Source organism: Cavia porcellus, unplaced genomic scaffold, assembly GCF_034190915.1.
Source record: "Cavia porcellus strain 051 isolate PalLab524CR breed Dunkin Hartley unplaced genomic scaffold, mCavPor4.1 scaffold_16, whole genome shotgun sequence".
Lineage (NCBI taxonomy): Eukaryota > Metazoa > Chordata > Mammalia > Rodentia > Caviidae > Cavia > Cavia porcellus.
In genome coordinates this window covers 24007899-24022629 of record NW_026947499.1, presented here as the reverse complement: position 1 = coordinate 24022629, position 14731 = coordinate 24007899, and the positions used below count along the sequence as shown (strand labels likewise).

Here is a 14731-nt window from a genome sequence, read left to right as displayed (position 1 = left end):
ATTCATTACCCTAAGATGAATAAAAGTATAAATAAATAAGTTTTAGGACAGTCATAAACCACAATGTAGAAGAGGATATATACAAACAGCTGACAGTCAGGCCTGTGGGGGCAGCCAGTGAGACTATCCCTTCCAGAGACAGTTGGAAGGCCTGAGGTCCAGAAGGCAAATGACTTGCTACGGCCATACCATGAGTATGTGGAGAAAGGAAAATGGTCTACAGCAGCCTGCCATCTCTTTTGGCAGCCTGGCCAACCTGCCTTGGGAGTTGGCTGGCCATGGCCAGGCCTGTCTGGGTAAGAGGCTGGCTTGCTTCACTCTCTCCACTCCCAACACAGGGAAATGCTGGGCCTGCCTCTCTCTCCCATGAGGCAGTCCTTGGCTCTGCTCCTTCCGGCCCTGGGTCAGTGCACAATGGTAAACAGGTTCTCTCCACCCTTCACTGGCCTTGGTGCCTGGGCCTCTGCCCAACTCTTCACTCTGTTGAGCTCCACCCCATTCCATGTGAGACAGAAGAAATGGCTCCTTTAGCTCCAAGAAGAAAGAGCCTCCCCTGCTCTGTCCACTAAACTAGAGAAGGGTGTAGACCACAACCGAAATTCCAAGGCACCTGCTCTTACAACTGTTGAAAGCCATTTTCAACATTTTCTAAACTCAACCTCTACCAGGCAAAAAGGTGCTTGAAATTCCCTGCCAATGACTGGATCCTCTGTCACAATCTCACTGCAGGCCCCTGACTCATGCACACCCTCACCAGTCCTTACCAAACTGCTAGTTCTTATTAATAGATCTTACCAAATTAGTTCTGTTTTGTTATATTTTGTTTTGGGGTTTTTTGGTCTTTTTGAGACAGGGTCTGCTATGCAGTTCAGGCTGACCGTGAGCTCACTTTGTAGGCTAGGGTGGTTTTGAATTTACAACAATCCTCCTGCCTCAGCTTCCAGAAAGCTGGGATTACAGACATGCAGTATCATGTCCAGTCACCTAATTAGTCTTGTCTCACTGTTTATATATTTCCTATGCCTAACTCCTTCATGGCTCTCTATCACCCTCCTTCTCTAATAGAAATCTCAGGCCCTGGTATTCTGGCCCTGCTGCTTTCCTGCATATTGGTCCTTTCCCTTAGTCCTATGTCTAGCTGCCCTTCCACTAAAGCCAGCCTTTCCGTGGCCTCCTGGTCCCACCCCACCCCCCACCTGTAATTCAGTCCACTCATCATCTCATCATCAGAGATCTCTCATCTCTATATCATCCCTGCTGCTCCAGAAACATCACAATTGGCACCTCATTATATGCCATACACATCTCCTTCTGGCGTGTGCTCCGGGCTCTGAATTCACAAGGATGAATAAAAGACAGTCCCTGTCCTTGAAGAGGTCAATCTGACAGAGGAGAGAAAAGATGGGTTAAAAAACAGCACATATGGAAGTGCTAACTCAGAGCATGTGAAAAGTGCTAGGAGCTGCAAGAAGTGAGAGTGAGGGTGAGGGTGAGGTATTTAGAGAACACTTCAAATGGAGCTCCTTTTTGAAAACTGAGGTCTAAAGAGTGACAGGAAGTGGCCAGGCTGGAAAGGGAAAAGGACATATTAGGGAGAAAGGCCCAGTGTGTGCAGGTGCAGGTTACTAGGAAGGCATGCCGTGCTGGGGAATGTGAGCACTCTGGTGGAGCAGGTAGTTTTCCCACTTAGCCAGTCACTCTGCTGAGGCAGCATTCCATCTGGAGGCTTGAGTTCCTGGAGGGCAGGGCTCTGTCAGTCATTCTCTGCACTGCGTCCTGGGCCAAGAAAAGAACCCGCCACCTACTTGGCACTCAATAAACGTATGCTGACCAATTCTTTACTTTTGTGACTTCAGGCCTCTTAGTTTGAACGTTCTCAGCAGTGAGCTAGGAATATTGTCCTCTATCTTGAGACCACACAAGTCAAGCACAATGACAGCTAGATAAAGAACACACCCTCTTTGCCTTGACATGCTCTTCAGATCTTCCTCGAAGGTCAGCAAGGGCTGAGCACAGATCTGCTTAATGATGGCCTTTTACAACATTACAGTTCTAATATTCAATTAACTTAACTGAAAGTCTGTTATAACACTTACCAAGCAGTTACTATGTACCAGACACAGCTCAGCACTTAACATTGTTACATTTAATTCTGGCAACAAGCTCATGAGATAGATCTTCTAATGATGGAATCCTATCCAAATTCCCTTTTTTCCAGTACTGGGGACTAAACCTCAGGCCTTCTCACTGAGCTATAGCCTTACTTAGCCTTTTGTTTTGGTTTGATTTTTTTCCATTTTGTAACAGGGTCTCAGATTCACTAAACTACCCACAATGGCGTTAAACTTGTGATACTCCTGCCTCAGCCTCCCAGAGTGCTGGGACTATAGGCCTATGCTACCATGACTGGCTAATCAACCCATTTTTGCACATGAGAAAACTCAGGTTTCCAGGCTGAGCCTGGTGGCACAGGCTTATAAGCCCAGCACTCAGGAGGCACCATGAATTCAAGACCAGCATAGGCTACATGAGTTCAAGGCCAACCTGGACTACACAAGACCTTGTCTCAATAAAATAACAAAAGAACACTCAGGTTTTCAGCAAGTCCAGGACTAGTAAAGGCCCACAGCAAACAAGGACAGCATGGGGAGGCGAGTCCAGACCTTACTCTTTTCTGGTTCTACCACCAACTCCAGCACTGGGTGTTGTCAACTAGGCTGGTGGCTTGAAACTCAGCGAACTCGGAGCCATAAGCTATGCCATGCGTGGCAAATCATTCTGCCTCTCTGGTGGAATTTGTTTTTTGCCTCTGTAGAATGGAGATCACGATGATAACTATACTCACAGAATTAAACGAGGTAGGACTAGAAAAAGCCCAATGCACCATACAGGCTCCTCTGTGGAATGGCATTATTATGACAACAGTGGGAGGACTGAAGGGGTTATTCAGAGGCAGAATAGGAAGTCTAGAATGAGTTATCTACAAGACACACAGAAAGTGATTGATGGTAATTAGAAACAAAAAGAAAACAAAACAAAAATTGGTCTCTTCTCCAAATGACTGTAACTACCCTGGTGGGCAGAGGCCTTACGGCACCCACTCTGTGACTGCATACTAGAGTGGAAGCTCTCAGGGGACCGCCTATGCTCTCACTTCTGCTTTCTCTTCACAGGCCAAGAAGAGGGAAGAGCAGGCTCTCAAAGTCACAGCTGCCTAAAGGTCGTGCTCCAAATGACTCAATGAGGAACTGACAGGGGGACTCCCAACCAGCCCTGGCAGGCCAAGAATTTCCTGACCAAAGGTTGAGTGAGCCTGGCTCCTGCCTCACCCCAAGACCTTGGGGTGAGTGTGCAGAGCACATAAGGGAAGCCAGATTTTCATGCCCACAGGATGCCCTTGTTTGCCTACGATTACGCCAAAGGCCCAAAGTGAACCTTAGAGGATAATGCACATTCTTAGTGTAAAAGCCATTAGGTGCCACAGACACTGAGCCCTTATACTATGTTAGGTACTATCTTTCCTCTTTTTTTTTTTAAGATAGGTTTTCACATGCAGTTTAGGCTGGCCTCTAGCTCATTTTGTAGCCCAGGCTAGCCTCAAACTCACTGTGATCCGCATATCTGTCTCCCAGGTGTGCACCACCATGCCTGGCCTAACATCATCTCTCTTAAGCCTCATAATGTTCCCTCTCCCAGTGTTATTGCTGGAGTGTCCACATGCCTACAAAATATCAGAAGCAAGACTCAAAGTCAAGTACACTGGTGCCTTGATCCTGGGCCTTCCCAGGCTCACATTTAGGTTCTTTCTTGTGGAGTCAGGACAGAGAGGAAAGGGAACAAAGCATGATTCTTCAAAAGTGATAGGTTACGAAAAATCAGCTGGGCAAGGCGGCACATGCAAATAATCCCAGCAATGGCAATGGATAAAACAGGAGGACTGCCATGAGTTTGAGGCCAGCCTGGGCTACACAGTAAATTCAAGAGCTGGGTGTGGCACACACCTGTAATCCCAGCCCTTGGGAAGCTGAGGCAGGAAGATCACTGTGAGTTTGAGGGCAGCCTGGGCTACACAGTGAGACTTAGCCTTAGTAAATAAATGAATGAATAAATAAATAAATAGTAAGTTCAAGTCCAGCCTGAATGACACATAAAGTGAGACCCTGTATCAAAAAGGAAAAAAAAAAAAAAAAAGAAAAGAAAATTTACTCTGGACAAACAACATCTGAAGCCCAGAGTATACTGCGGGGGAATAAGAATCTCCCCCCATTCCCACTACACTCCCTCATTAGGCCTTTTACCACCCAGTTCCACTGGTCTTGAAAATATATAAAACGGGGGCTGGGGATTTAGCTCAGTGGCATAAAGCGCCTGCCTTGCAAGCAGGTAGTCCTGAGTTCGATCCCTGGTACCAATAAAAAGGAAAAAGACCAAAAAAAAAAAAGACAAAAAAAAAAAAAAAAAAAGAAAATATATAAAAGGTTGTATGTAGTCAGGCATGGTAGCTCATGCCTGTAAGCACTCGGGAGGCTGAGGCAGGAGGATCGTTGCAAGTTCGAGACCAGCCTGGGCTACAAAGTGAGCTCAAGGCCAGCCTGAACTACATATCGATACCCTGTCTCAAAAAGATTTAAAAAAAGGTAGTATGTGCAGAACGGGGACAGGAGCTGTATCGTTTTTTGTAAGAAATCAGCCAGAAAAACAACCCAATAAGAAATGTAGAAGCTTGGGACCAGGCTAAAGTCCTAAGGCTTGGCCAGGCAGTATAAGGAAAGGCCACACAGCAGCCACTAGTTTTTCAGAGATGGAAGATTAGGAAGGAAGAGTCCCAAACGCCAGGCCCAAGTCCGTCACTTGTACAGCCTCCTTTCTCAGTTTCTCAGAATACAAGAATCCTTATCCTAAAGGTGGGCATATGGGAGTGCACCTATAATTCTGGCACTTGGGAAGCTCAGGCAGGAAGACTGCAAGTTTGAGTCCTCCCTGGGTATCGTAGCAAAATAAAATAAAATGGTTGGGAGGTAGCTCAGTATGAAGGCCCTAGTCCAATTCATAGTACCAATTTCTCAGTGCTCCTGTAAAGGTTACTTCAGACTATAACGCCAGACAAATCAGCCAGACATGATGGGGCATGCCTATATCTCAGTACTTTAAGGGGTTAAGGCAGGAGGATCTCAAGTTTGGATCTAGTCTGGGAAATGGAGCAACTCAGGAAGACCATATCTCAAAATAAATAAAATAAAAAGAACTGAGGATATAACTCAATGAAAAGCCCTAGGTTCAATCTCCAATATCAGGAGAGACAGAGAATTAAAGCATTCTTTGAACTGATCACACACCTACAAAAATGAGGGCCACTAGTTCAGCACACAAAGAGTGGTCTTTTCACTGGAGGACCATAGCATGTTAGAAATACCAGCTTCTGCGGAATATGACTCCTTGTATTGTGGTGATTACTACACAAAGGACCTCTCAAAGCACTTTTTATATACTCCAAGGTCCACCTCAGAATGTTAGAAGTTGATAAACTTTTCGATATTCCACTAAAACTGCCTTATATGTAGGGGAAACTGAGATTTAGAAAGATTAAGCATATTTCTCAAGGTCACATAGCCAGTTAGTGGCTGAGGCCCAGGATCTGTTTAGCAGTCTTTGTTTATACTGGGCTCCTAACCCAGTTATCTTGTTTGATCCTCACAGTCCTTTGAATCCACCCATACCTATAACTACTGGTTTAATGTCTGACTTCCCTACTAGGCTGCAAATCCTACAGGGCAAGACTGGTCTATATCCTGAGCCTGGCACAAGGCTATACACAGGCAGCATTAGCCCTATGGTCAGATGAGGGAATGTCCCTTAGTAACAAACCACAAGGGTTAGTGGGGAAGCTGGCACTGACTGGCACCCTAACTCCTGTGCCTGATTCAAAGTGCCTTCCCACATGCTAATCTAAATCCACATTTACACTTAGAATTTCTCCTCTCTAGGAATATACTATTAGTACACTAATAGTACTATAAAGTGCTAAGAAGTTTGCCTCCAATAGGTGTAGGAGTTGCTTCCACACATTTCAGCCAAAGCACCAGCTCTAAGAAAAGAACAAAGTTATCAGGTAAAGCAGGTGTGTTAGTACATGCCAGTAATCTCAGCATTGTGGAAGGTTGCAGCAGGACTGCCAGCCAACTGGAGCCCAGGCTCAGGATATAGACCAATCCTGCCCTGTAGGATTTGCAGCCTCGTAGGGAAGTTTGGGCAATTTAGCAACTTTGTAAGACTTTGTCTCACAATTAAAATACTAAGTAGGTGTGGTGGCACATGTCTGTAATCCCAGCACTCACAGGCTGAGAGGCAGGAGGGTCACTGCAAGCTCAAGGCCAATCTGGGCTACACAGTGAATTCAAGACCAGCCAGAACTGCATAGCGAAACACTGTCTCAAAAAAAAAAAAAAAAAAAAAAGAAGAAGAAGAAGAAAGAAAACCAAAACAAATAAAAATTTTATAAAGAGCCACTGGATCCAATCCCCAGAAGCACTAAATACACAGATAAGATAGACATTAGATGAGATCAAACCAGCCCTCAACTGTCATATGTCTGCCCCAAACCAACTTACATTGTGCCCAAAGCCCAAACCTACTCTCCCCAACTGCCATACTACCCTAAGGTAAACTTTTGTGCCTCTCTTCAGGCCTCACTCCTCTCCTTGGAGAGGAGCCTGGTTCTCCTTGCCATTCAATATGTTTACCAGGCAGAAACCACAAAGTTCAGTATTACTCACCCTACTCCCTCCTCAACCAGATCAGCCAACTTGCTTTCCTACGGGAGAGAAACAAAGAGCCCCTTGATGTGCCTTGGGCATGCCAGCCAAGCCTGGCACCTTGGGGAGCCCTGTGCTATGAGTGCTAAGACAAAGCCTAGTCAGCAGCAGGAATCAACAGCAACCCACTGTGGACAAAGGTGCAGCTGGCCTTGCCTCCCTACACCCAGAAGACTCCAGGACAGGCTCAGTAAGAAGTTGTCCCACCTCCTCATTAGTCCACGCAGGCAGTCACGAAATAAGCCCTAAATTTGTCAGCATCTTCCCCTTCATGGCACCAGACCTCTTCCAGGTCTCACTGTAACTCCTCTGGGACACCTGGATTCCCCCACAGGTCTCACCAGCAATAGTCCTGCTCTTCTTTTTGCCATCTTCCATGCCAGACCCATACTAACCTTTCTGAAATATAGTAGGCCTCAGCCTGAGATGCAGGGCCAGCCTTAGTCTTCTTCCCAACCTCCTTTTCTAGCTACCTTTGCTACTACTCCTGCCTACCACTCTTCTTGTTATCACTGCTCTTAGTGTAACAGCTTTTGGAGGGAATATAGACTATGGGTCCTCTCCTATGTATGCAATGGAATGCCCTTCTGAGTCTGGGATCAAAATCCACTTTTTTTCTAGGCTCCTGTAGGCAGAGCTGGCTGCCCTCTCTTGTATATTCCCAGGCAACTGCACACCTCGATGATAGCTTTTATCACTTGACATTCAAAGCTTTATTTGTGGTTGATTTCCAACCAGTCTGTGAACTCCTTGAGAGCAGGGCAAGAAGAAATGTCTTGTTCAGTTCCATAACCCTTGTACCAATCACAGGGTCTGGCAGAGCAGATGCTCAAAAAATGCTCACTGCTAAAATGGCTAAGCTAGCAAAAATAGCCCTTGGCTTGTTCTCCCAGGCTGTTAATGTCTACTGCCTAGTTACCTGAGAGAAGTAAGGAGCTAAGACAGGACATGAAATGGAGTAGGATTAGGGTATGGGTAGGAAAGGTGAGAAAGAAGACACAAGGAAAGCCAAAGCTGGTAGCTCCCCCCAGAATCCTAAATAGGGTCTCTTAAGAAAGTTAAGTATCAGAAATGCTGATTTGTCAACTAGGAGCCAGACAACATTTTCCCTTCCAGGGAGGGTCCCTGGACACAGAATAGCAACAGAATGGCCAGGGACTGACTAGTTGGCGAAAAGAGGCTTTCTCCTTATCAAGTAAACAGTGTGCAGGATAAAGAAAGTGATCAGCACTGACAACAGGTGGACAATGGAAGGCTCTGCTCTGGTGGCAATGCATCTGGGGTTTGGAAAGCTCAATAGTCTCCACAGTGAGGAAGAAAGTGGGAAGTGCTGCATAGCTGGACCACTAGGCTAACAGTAGGAAGATCTGGGATCCTTCTCTGATCTAGTTCCTCTGTTAACTACTAGCAAGGTTTCCCCAAGCCACAGTTTCCTCACTGACAAAGGAACACAATTCTTGCCTTTTTATCAAACACTACAACACTTCTGTGAAAAGGCACAGACTGGATATCAAAGTTGGTTGGGTGTTCTATAATATTTTGGGCCCAAGATCAACGCAGTGCAGATTCTGGCCTATGAGAAAGCTAGGCCATGCTTTAGGGCCTTCCCAACAATCTTCCTCTCTGCGCCTTTCTCCTATTTCCAGAGCCAAGAACTTTCACCATCTAAGAGCTAGCTGCCTTAAAGTAGTGCATGGTGCTGCATGCCTGTAATCCCAGCACTCAAGAGGCTGAAGCAGGAGGATCGTTGCAAGTTTGTGGTCAGCATGGGCTACAAATGAGCTCAGGGCCAGCCTGAACTACATAGGAAGACCCTGTCTCATAAAAACCAAAAACAAAACAAAACAAAACACCAAGAGCTGCCTTTCCCTTCATATTGGGATGGGGAGGTAGTCAGGTTTCTGCTAACTCCTGCCCTGGGTGTGGGGATCTCAGGGATGATGAGGATCTAATACCTTGTCTGCTAACATCTTAGCAAGGCTTAGTCACAGGGTCGAGAAACAGGTTCTAGTTCTAGTTCTGTCATTCATGAGGTGGAAAACTTTGCGAACTATCTACTCAGGTATTTAGTGTGTTCATCCACAGAATGGGGATAATATCCCCTGGGTTAGGAGTGATCCTTTCTCACAGGGTTGAGGCCTTACTCATCATCATGACTGGAGATGAAAAGGAAAAAATGAAAAGACAAAACCAGTGTTCATTGAGCATCTACACTATGCCAGGCTCAGTGCATTTAAACCTTGCAGCAGCCCTGCAAAGTTGCTACTCTCATATAGCCATTTTGCAAGTAAGAAATTCAGGATTAAGCCAGGGAGTTAGCTCAGTGGCATAAGCACCTGCCTGGCAAGCGTGAGGTCATGAGTTCAATCCCTGGTACCAAAAAATATGTTTATAAAAAAGAAATTCAGGCTCACAGCTAGGCATGGTGACATACAGTTAAGAGGCTGAGGCAGGAGGATCATCTAAATTCAAGGACAGCTTCGGCTACATAGTGAATTCAAGGCCAGCCTGAATTATACTGTAAGCATGTAAGCAAGACCCTGAGTCCAAAAAAAAAAAAAAGGCAGGAAGAAATTCAACCCCAAAAGTGAAACAACATATCCAAGCTAATACAGACAGTGAGATTCAATGTTCAAGAGCTAATGCCTGGACAGTGTACAAGGCACTTTCTTTCCCCTACCTTACTGTAAATTGGTTGGGTGGCTGGATCCAAGCCAGGTCTCACTGACCCCTGGAGGTCCTATTTCAGACCAGATGCAGGAAGGATAAAACACCAAGCGGGCTCTATTGCCTTATCTCTTTCCCATAGCTTAGGGTTTCCTAACAGGTGGACATACAGGCACCTTCCCAGGACAGTAACGGGTAAGCTGGCCCTTCCTTTACCAAGTCAGGTTTTGTCTGAGGCCCTAGAACACCCACAGGGCTACCAAACTGGATTTTCCTTTGAAATTGAGAGACGGAAGAGGGGGAGACAGAATGGGAAGACCTGTGGTCCAGAGTCACAGAGAGCAGCCCCACACGTGTAGCTGACTCCTCCAGAGGCCACCCAGGGACTGCTCAGTGTCAGCTCCATGCTCTCCTGGGATCTGTTAATAGCTCGAAAAAAGTGGATGCTCTGAACTTAGAATCTAGAGAAAGTGGTAGAAAAACAAAGAGAGGCTCCGGCTTGCCAGAAAGGCCCTGGTCTCACCTCAACTGGCACATAATAATCTATAAGGGATGCCGATTATTAAGCCAGTTCCATGATTTCCAAAGTCATAGAACTGTCATAGATGGCTAAAAGTAGAGACAGGGAAGAGGGGAACTGAAGAAGGCGATACAGCTGTTCCAGATGTTTTTCCCTAAGTCTGGCTCAGATCCCTCACTCCGTTAACAGGAAGCCAATGCCCATGGGATCCCAGAAAGCTTAGCTCATCATCTCATCTGGCTCACAGATTGAGCACACTGAGGGTGGGTGGGAAATTCCAGCCTAAGGAGGCCAGTTCTGACAATCACATGGGAAAAAAAGAACAAGTTCAGAGACCCACCTGTCAAGCCATCTCCCTTGGACCAGGGCACCTGGTATTGAACTTACATCCTTCTTTACCTTCCTGACCACCTTCTCTAAGTTGCAGAAGGGATACTGAACAAGTCATTCTCCCTAACCCCATGTGATAGGCTAACATCACACTTCCCACTTTTCCTTGCTGAGAACATTTCTCTCTCTTTACCTGGTCCTCCTTGGACTTCAACACCTAACTCAGTCTCCAGAGAAGCAAGAACTAATGCTGCCAATCCCTCTGCCCATGCCCAAGCTATCCAGAGGGTCATTTGCTAGCTGACTGCTTTCTTGCCTTTGGCAAGTAGAGAAACCTCCATCCCACTAAAGATGTTCTGAAGAGTAGGCTCAAAAGACAGATGGAGTGAAGTGGAAAGGGCAAGGCTTGAGAACTGTTCTGAGTTCAGTCCCCAGCTTTGGTCCTAAAAGGTTAATCATCACTCTCAGGCTTCAGTTTACCTACCCATATGGTGATGGCCATCTCTAAGGTCACTCTTAACTTTCTGACTTGGAATGTCTGTTAGTAAATTATTCAATAAATAAATATTAATTGAGCATTTCCTCCACTGCAGGCCTGAGAAGAAAAAGATGAATAAGCCTCTACGTAGTCCTAAACTGATCAAGCTAATAAACCAATAAAGAAAACACACTATTATGTGTTCCAGGGCCATTCCTGGAGGGATATTAACTCCCTACACTGCTGTGGGAATCAAAGCCAGAGATTAGGGCAAACAGGTTCCTGACAGACACCTGATTTCGTGTGGGAGCCACGGGCCATTTTTATGAATAGTGAATATGGTGAACTGAGAGTCTGTTTTTTGAGACAGTCTCACAATATAGTTCAGTGTGGCCTTGAACTCCTCTATATAACTCAAGCTGGCCTTGAACTCATGAAGACCCTCCTGCCTAAGCTTTCCAAGTGCTAGGATTATAGATATAGCTTCTGGCCTGGCAATCAGAAACCCTAGGTTCAAATCCTAGTTCTGACATTAATATGCTGTATGATCTTAAATAAGTTATTCTCTTTGGCCTGCTTTCTCTTTTGTATAAGTAAAGTTAATTGGTAATTTCTTTTAAGATCCCTTCCAGTTCAAACAGCCACCAGCAGGAGATAGCCTCCAATCTGCTCTCTTCTCCATATCCTGGAACTATTAAAACTGACTTCTCTTGAGACAACCTTTGACCCAGGGTGGCTGGAATGGACCTTTAATCTTAAACCAAAGCCCCCACTATCTCTGCCACAGCCATCAGTGCTAATGTTCCATTTCTCTGGGACAGCACATGAACTTCTAGCCCTCAACCATGGGACTGTGTTTAAGGCAGTCACCCTGAAACTTCACACAACTTCCCCTCTTTGGCCTTGGGCAAGACTTATTCGGCTTTTTTAGAACCACAAGATTAAACAAGGAACATCGAAGCTTTCTAATACTTTCTGACAACCTCAAGAAAGTAAGGCAGTGAGCGAGGAGAGGCCTAAGATTCCACCTCAGCTCTAGTCCTACAGACATCAAAAAAAATGTAAAAGGCATCTGTAGAGCCACATCCCGGGTTTGCGGTTGGAGGGGTGGGGAAGACAGATGTCTGGCTGCCTGGTTGGGGACTACAGCCAGAAGGAGGTGCTCCCACTGGGGCCTCTCTCTGCCCACAAATACCAGAGGTACGCCCTCATTTTTCTCAACATTTCTCCAGCCCTTAGAAGGAAACTAACATTTTCTGACTCACAGCTTATGCCAGGCACTGTGCTAGGCATCTTCATATACCACATTCTCACCCAATCATTGGCTCAGGTCTCAGCTCTACTCACATGCCCTCCTCTATTAGCAGTGTTGGAAGTAAATGTTATAGTTGCCCTTTACAGTAAACATGCTCAAAGATCCACAATCTTGCCCCTTGTGATTCTTAAAACCAACCTTTTACCACTACATTATATTGCTCTGCATCCTGAGATCTCAGTACCTGCCTGATAAGCATGTAGTAGGTATTCTCATGCCCTAGAATTCAACAAAGAATCTGAATTCTTCCTTCCAAGACCCCATAAATGAAAATGAATACTTTTTTCTCAGCTCTCAAGACCATACCCCTCTCTGAGCTCTGGTAACTGTTCTCCAATTTGAAAACAAAATCTCCTTTGGGTTCTCACAAGCTAACCCAGAGGAAAATGGGACAAAGCATCAAGTCTGGGAGAGTGTTGAGGATGAATGAAGGATGCTCCCTGAATCCTGGCTTTGCCAATTGTGAACAACTGAGGAGGGGCTAGAGGAGACAGATTTGGTGGGTGGGTGGAAACTCCCCTTAGAGGAAGAGCCTAGATTTCTCCTAGGAAGAAAGGTCTGGTGAACTAGAGAGGACTTGAAGCTGGAAAAAATTTCAGAAGAGACAGTTACGAGGTTGCTAGTATGGAGTGGAGCTCTTAGATAGTCAAGGCACTTTCCTAAGTGCTAACAGTGGATAAGGGAGCCACAGTCAGGCAGAGAAGAGGAGAAAAGACACATCAAGAGGGAGGCTTGTCAGTTCTGTGCACAGCACTAGTCTCATGTGACACGACAGCTTGGATAAAAGTAGGGTCTCTACTCCATCTTTCCTAAGGCAATCATCAGTCTGCACATGTTAATTATCCTGGGGAGCACTGGATACAGTGAGGTCCAGAAGGCAGAGTTTGGCTGCCCAGCCTGCCCAACTTGGAGGGAAGTTGTGTCCACTACCTCAGTTTTTGCTATCTGTCATCTGAGGGTTCTAGGGTGGTGTGTCTGGGTGTGCTATTTGTGCAGAGACTCTGCTATCCTGACTACTACCACTCCAGATCTGGATTTGGAGAGAAGGATTCATTTCCCCACAGCATGCACAGGGTCTCCGTGCTGTCCTGTGGCTGGAGGAGCTGACAGTGTAGCCTGGATGGAGCCGAGGTGCTGTCACCATGTAGGTACTGGGAGGAGAGTGTCTACCTACCTGTTGCTAGTGACAATGGAGAAAGCTACCTCTGAGGGGGAGGGGAACATTCTGACTCTTCCAAGAGAAGGGACTGTCTGTCCCAGGATGGGACTGTTTGTGGGGAACTGACCAGAAACAGCCCATCCAGAGATTTGCTGTCTCGAGGGTCAATCTGTCCTGGAATGGGATGGAGACAGGGCAGTCCTTTTTACGACTACCTAGGGTTTTCTGATGTGGGGTTAGTGAAATGGTGAGACAAGGACATCTGTGGCTCTGTGGGGGAGGGGATAGAGAACATCTGTATGGGGGAGGGGGTTAGCCGCCTGTAAACCTTCCAGGAGGTGGCAAAGACAATCAGCCCTTGGGCTAGGGTGGCAGCGGTGCGGTGCGTAGGGAGACAGATGTCCAGGTGTCCGTCATTGGCCCGAAATGAGAAAAAGGTACTGTTGATCCTCCCTGGGGGCGGGTCAGTCTGTCCAAAGGATGGAGATGGGGGTAAAAGGGGTAGGATAGCCTGTCTGCACCTAGGTCGGAAGTAGGCTGTCACTGCCCACTGGGGTGGGTCTATGGGGGAAGGGATAGCATGGGGGTGGGGTAGAGGAGGGAAGGGGTCGGGAGTCCCGGTCGAAAGCAGAACGTGTCGGTCTGTCCTCTGGGCGACTCTGTCCTCGTCCAGGCCAGAGCCCACGCCCACGCGGATCCCGCGCCCTGTCCGGACCCCCAGACCAGTCCCGGCTCTACTCACGAGTCCTCTGCTCCCTGTGAGCCTACGATGAATCCGAATTTGTCGATGCGGTGCTCGACGAAGCCGTTGGCCTCCGAGTCGGAGCCGAGAGAGCTGAGCTCGTCGGCAGTTGCCGCGTCTGGGCCCTGCGCCAGGTTCTCCCGGGTCCCTGATAAGCTCCCCGCGGCCGCTGGCGCGCGCGGCCCATTCTCTCCGCTGCTCTTCGCCATCCCTGCCTCACCCGCCACCTCAGCCCCAGCGGCCACCTCGGCCACCTCAGCCGCCTCAGCCTCCCGGCCTCCGCCGACGCCTCCAACGCTCCGCCCACGCGTCGCGCCCATTGGCCACCAGGAGTTTGGGGGCGGAGCTCCAAGCCCACCGGAGAGCTCCCCCCACGCCCAATGGCGGCCGGAGCTTCTGGATCCCTCCCACTACCCCCGGCTGGCGCCAACTGGCCCGACGTGAGGAGGCGGGGCAGCAGTCATCAGGAACCCAGGGCTGCTGATCGCGAGAACTCACCTGGACAATATCCTCTGACCTTCCCGGATAGAGCCAGACTCAGGCTGTCAGCGTAGAAGCTCTCAGGCTGGAGGCCTAGGTTTTCCTCCTGGATTCTGCATCTGCCTCCTTGAGGCCGGCTTCTTAAGCCTTTTAAGACGCCAGGAGCGTGGGTGTGGATCGTTCATCCATTCCTTTATGAACTCTAAGGAGACTCAAATGTGTTCAGGA

General features: G+C 47.4%; 1 protein-coding gene across 1 annotated transcript in view; it reads right to left on the bottom strand.

The window, feature by feature from the left end:
* Tbc1d10a (TBC1 domain family member 10A) overlaps positions 1-14316 on the bottom strand; it is a 32680-nt gene extending 18364 nt beyond the window's left edge. The window contains exon 1 of the mRNA XM_003478321.5: positions 14024-14316. Coding sequence (XP_003478369.1) covers positions 14024-14232 — 209 coding nt within the window. The 5' untranslated portion in view covers positions 14233-14316. The remainder of the gene's footprint in view (positions 1-14023) is intronic.
* Positions 14317-14731: the final 415 nt, after the last annotated feature.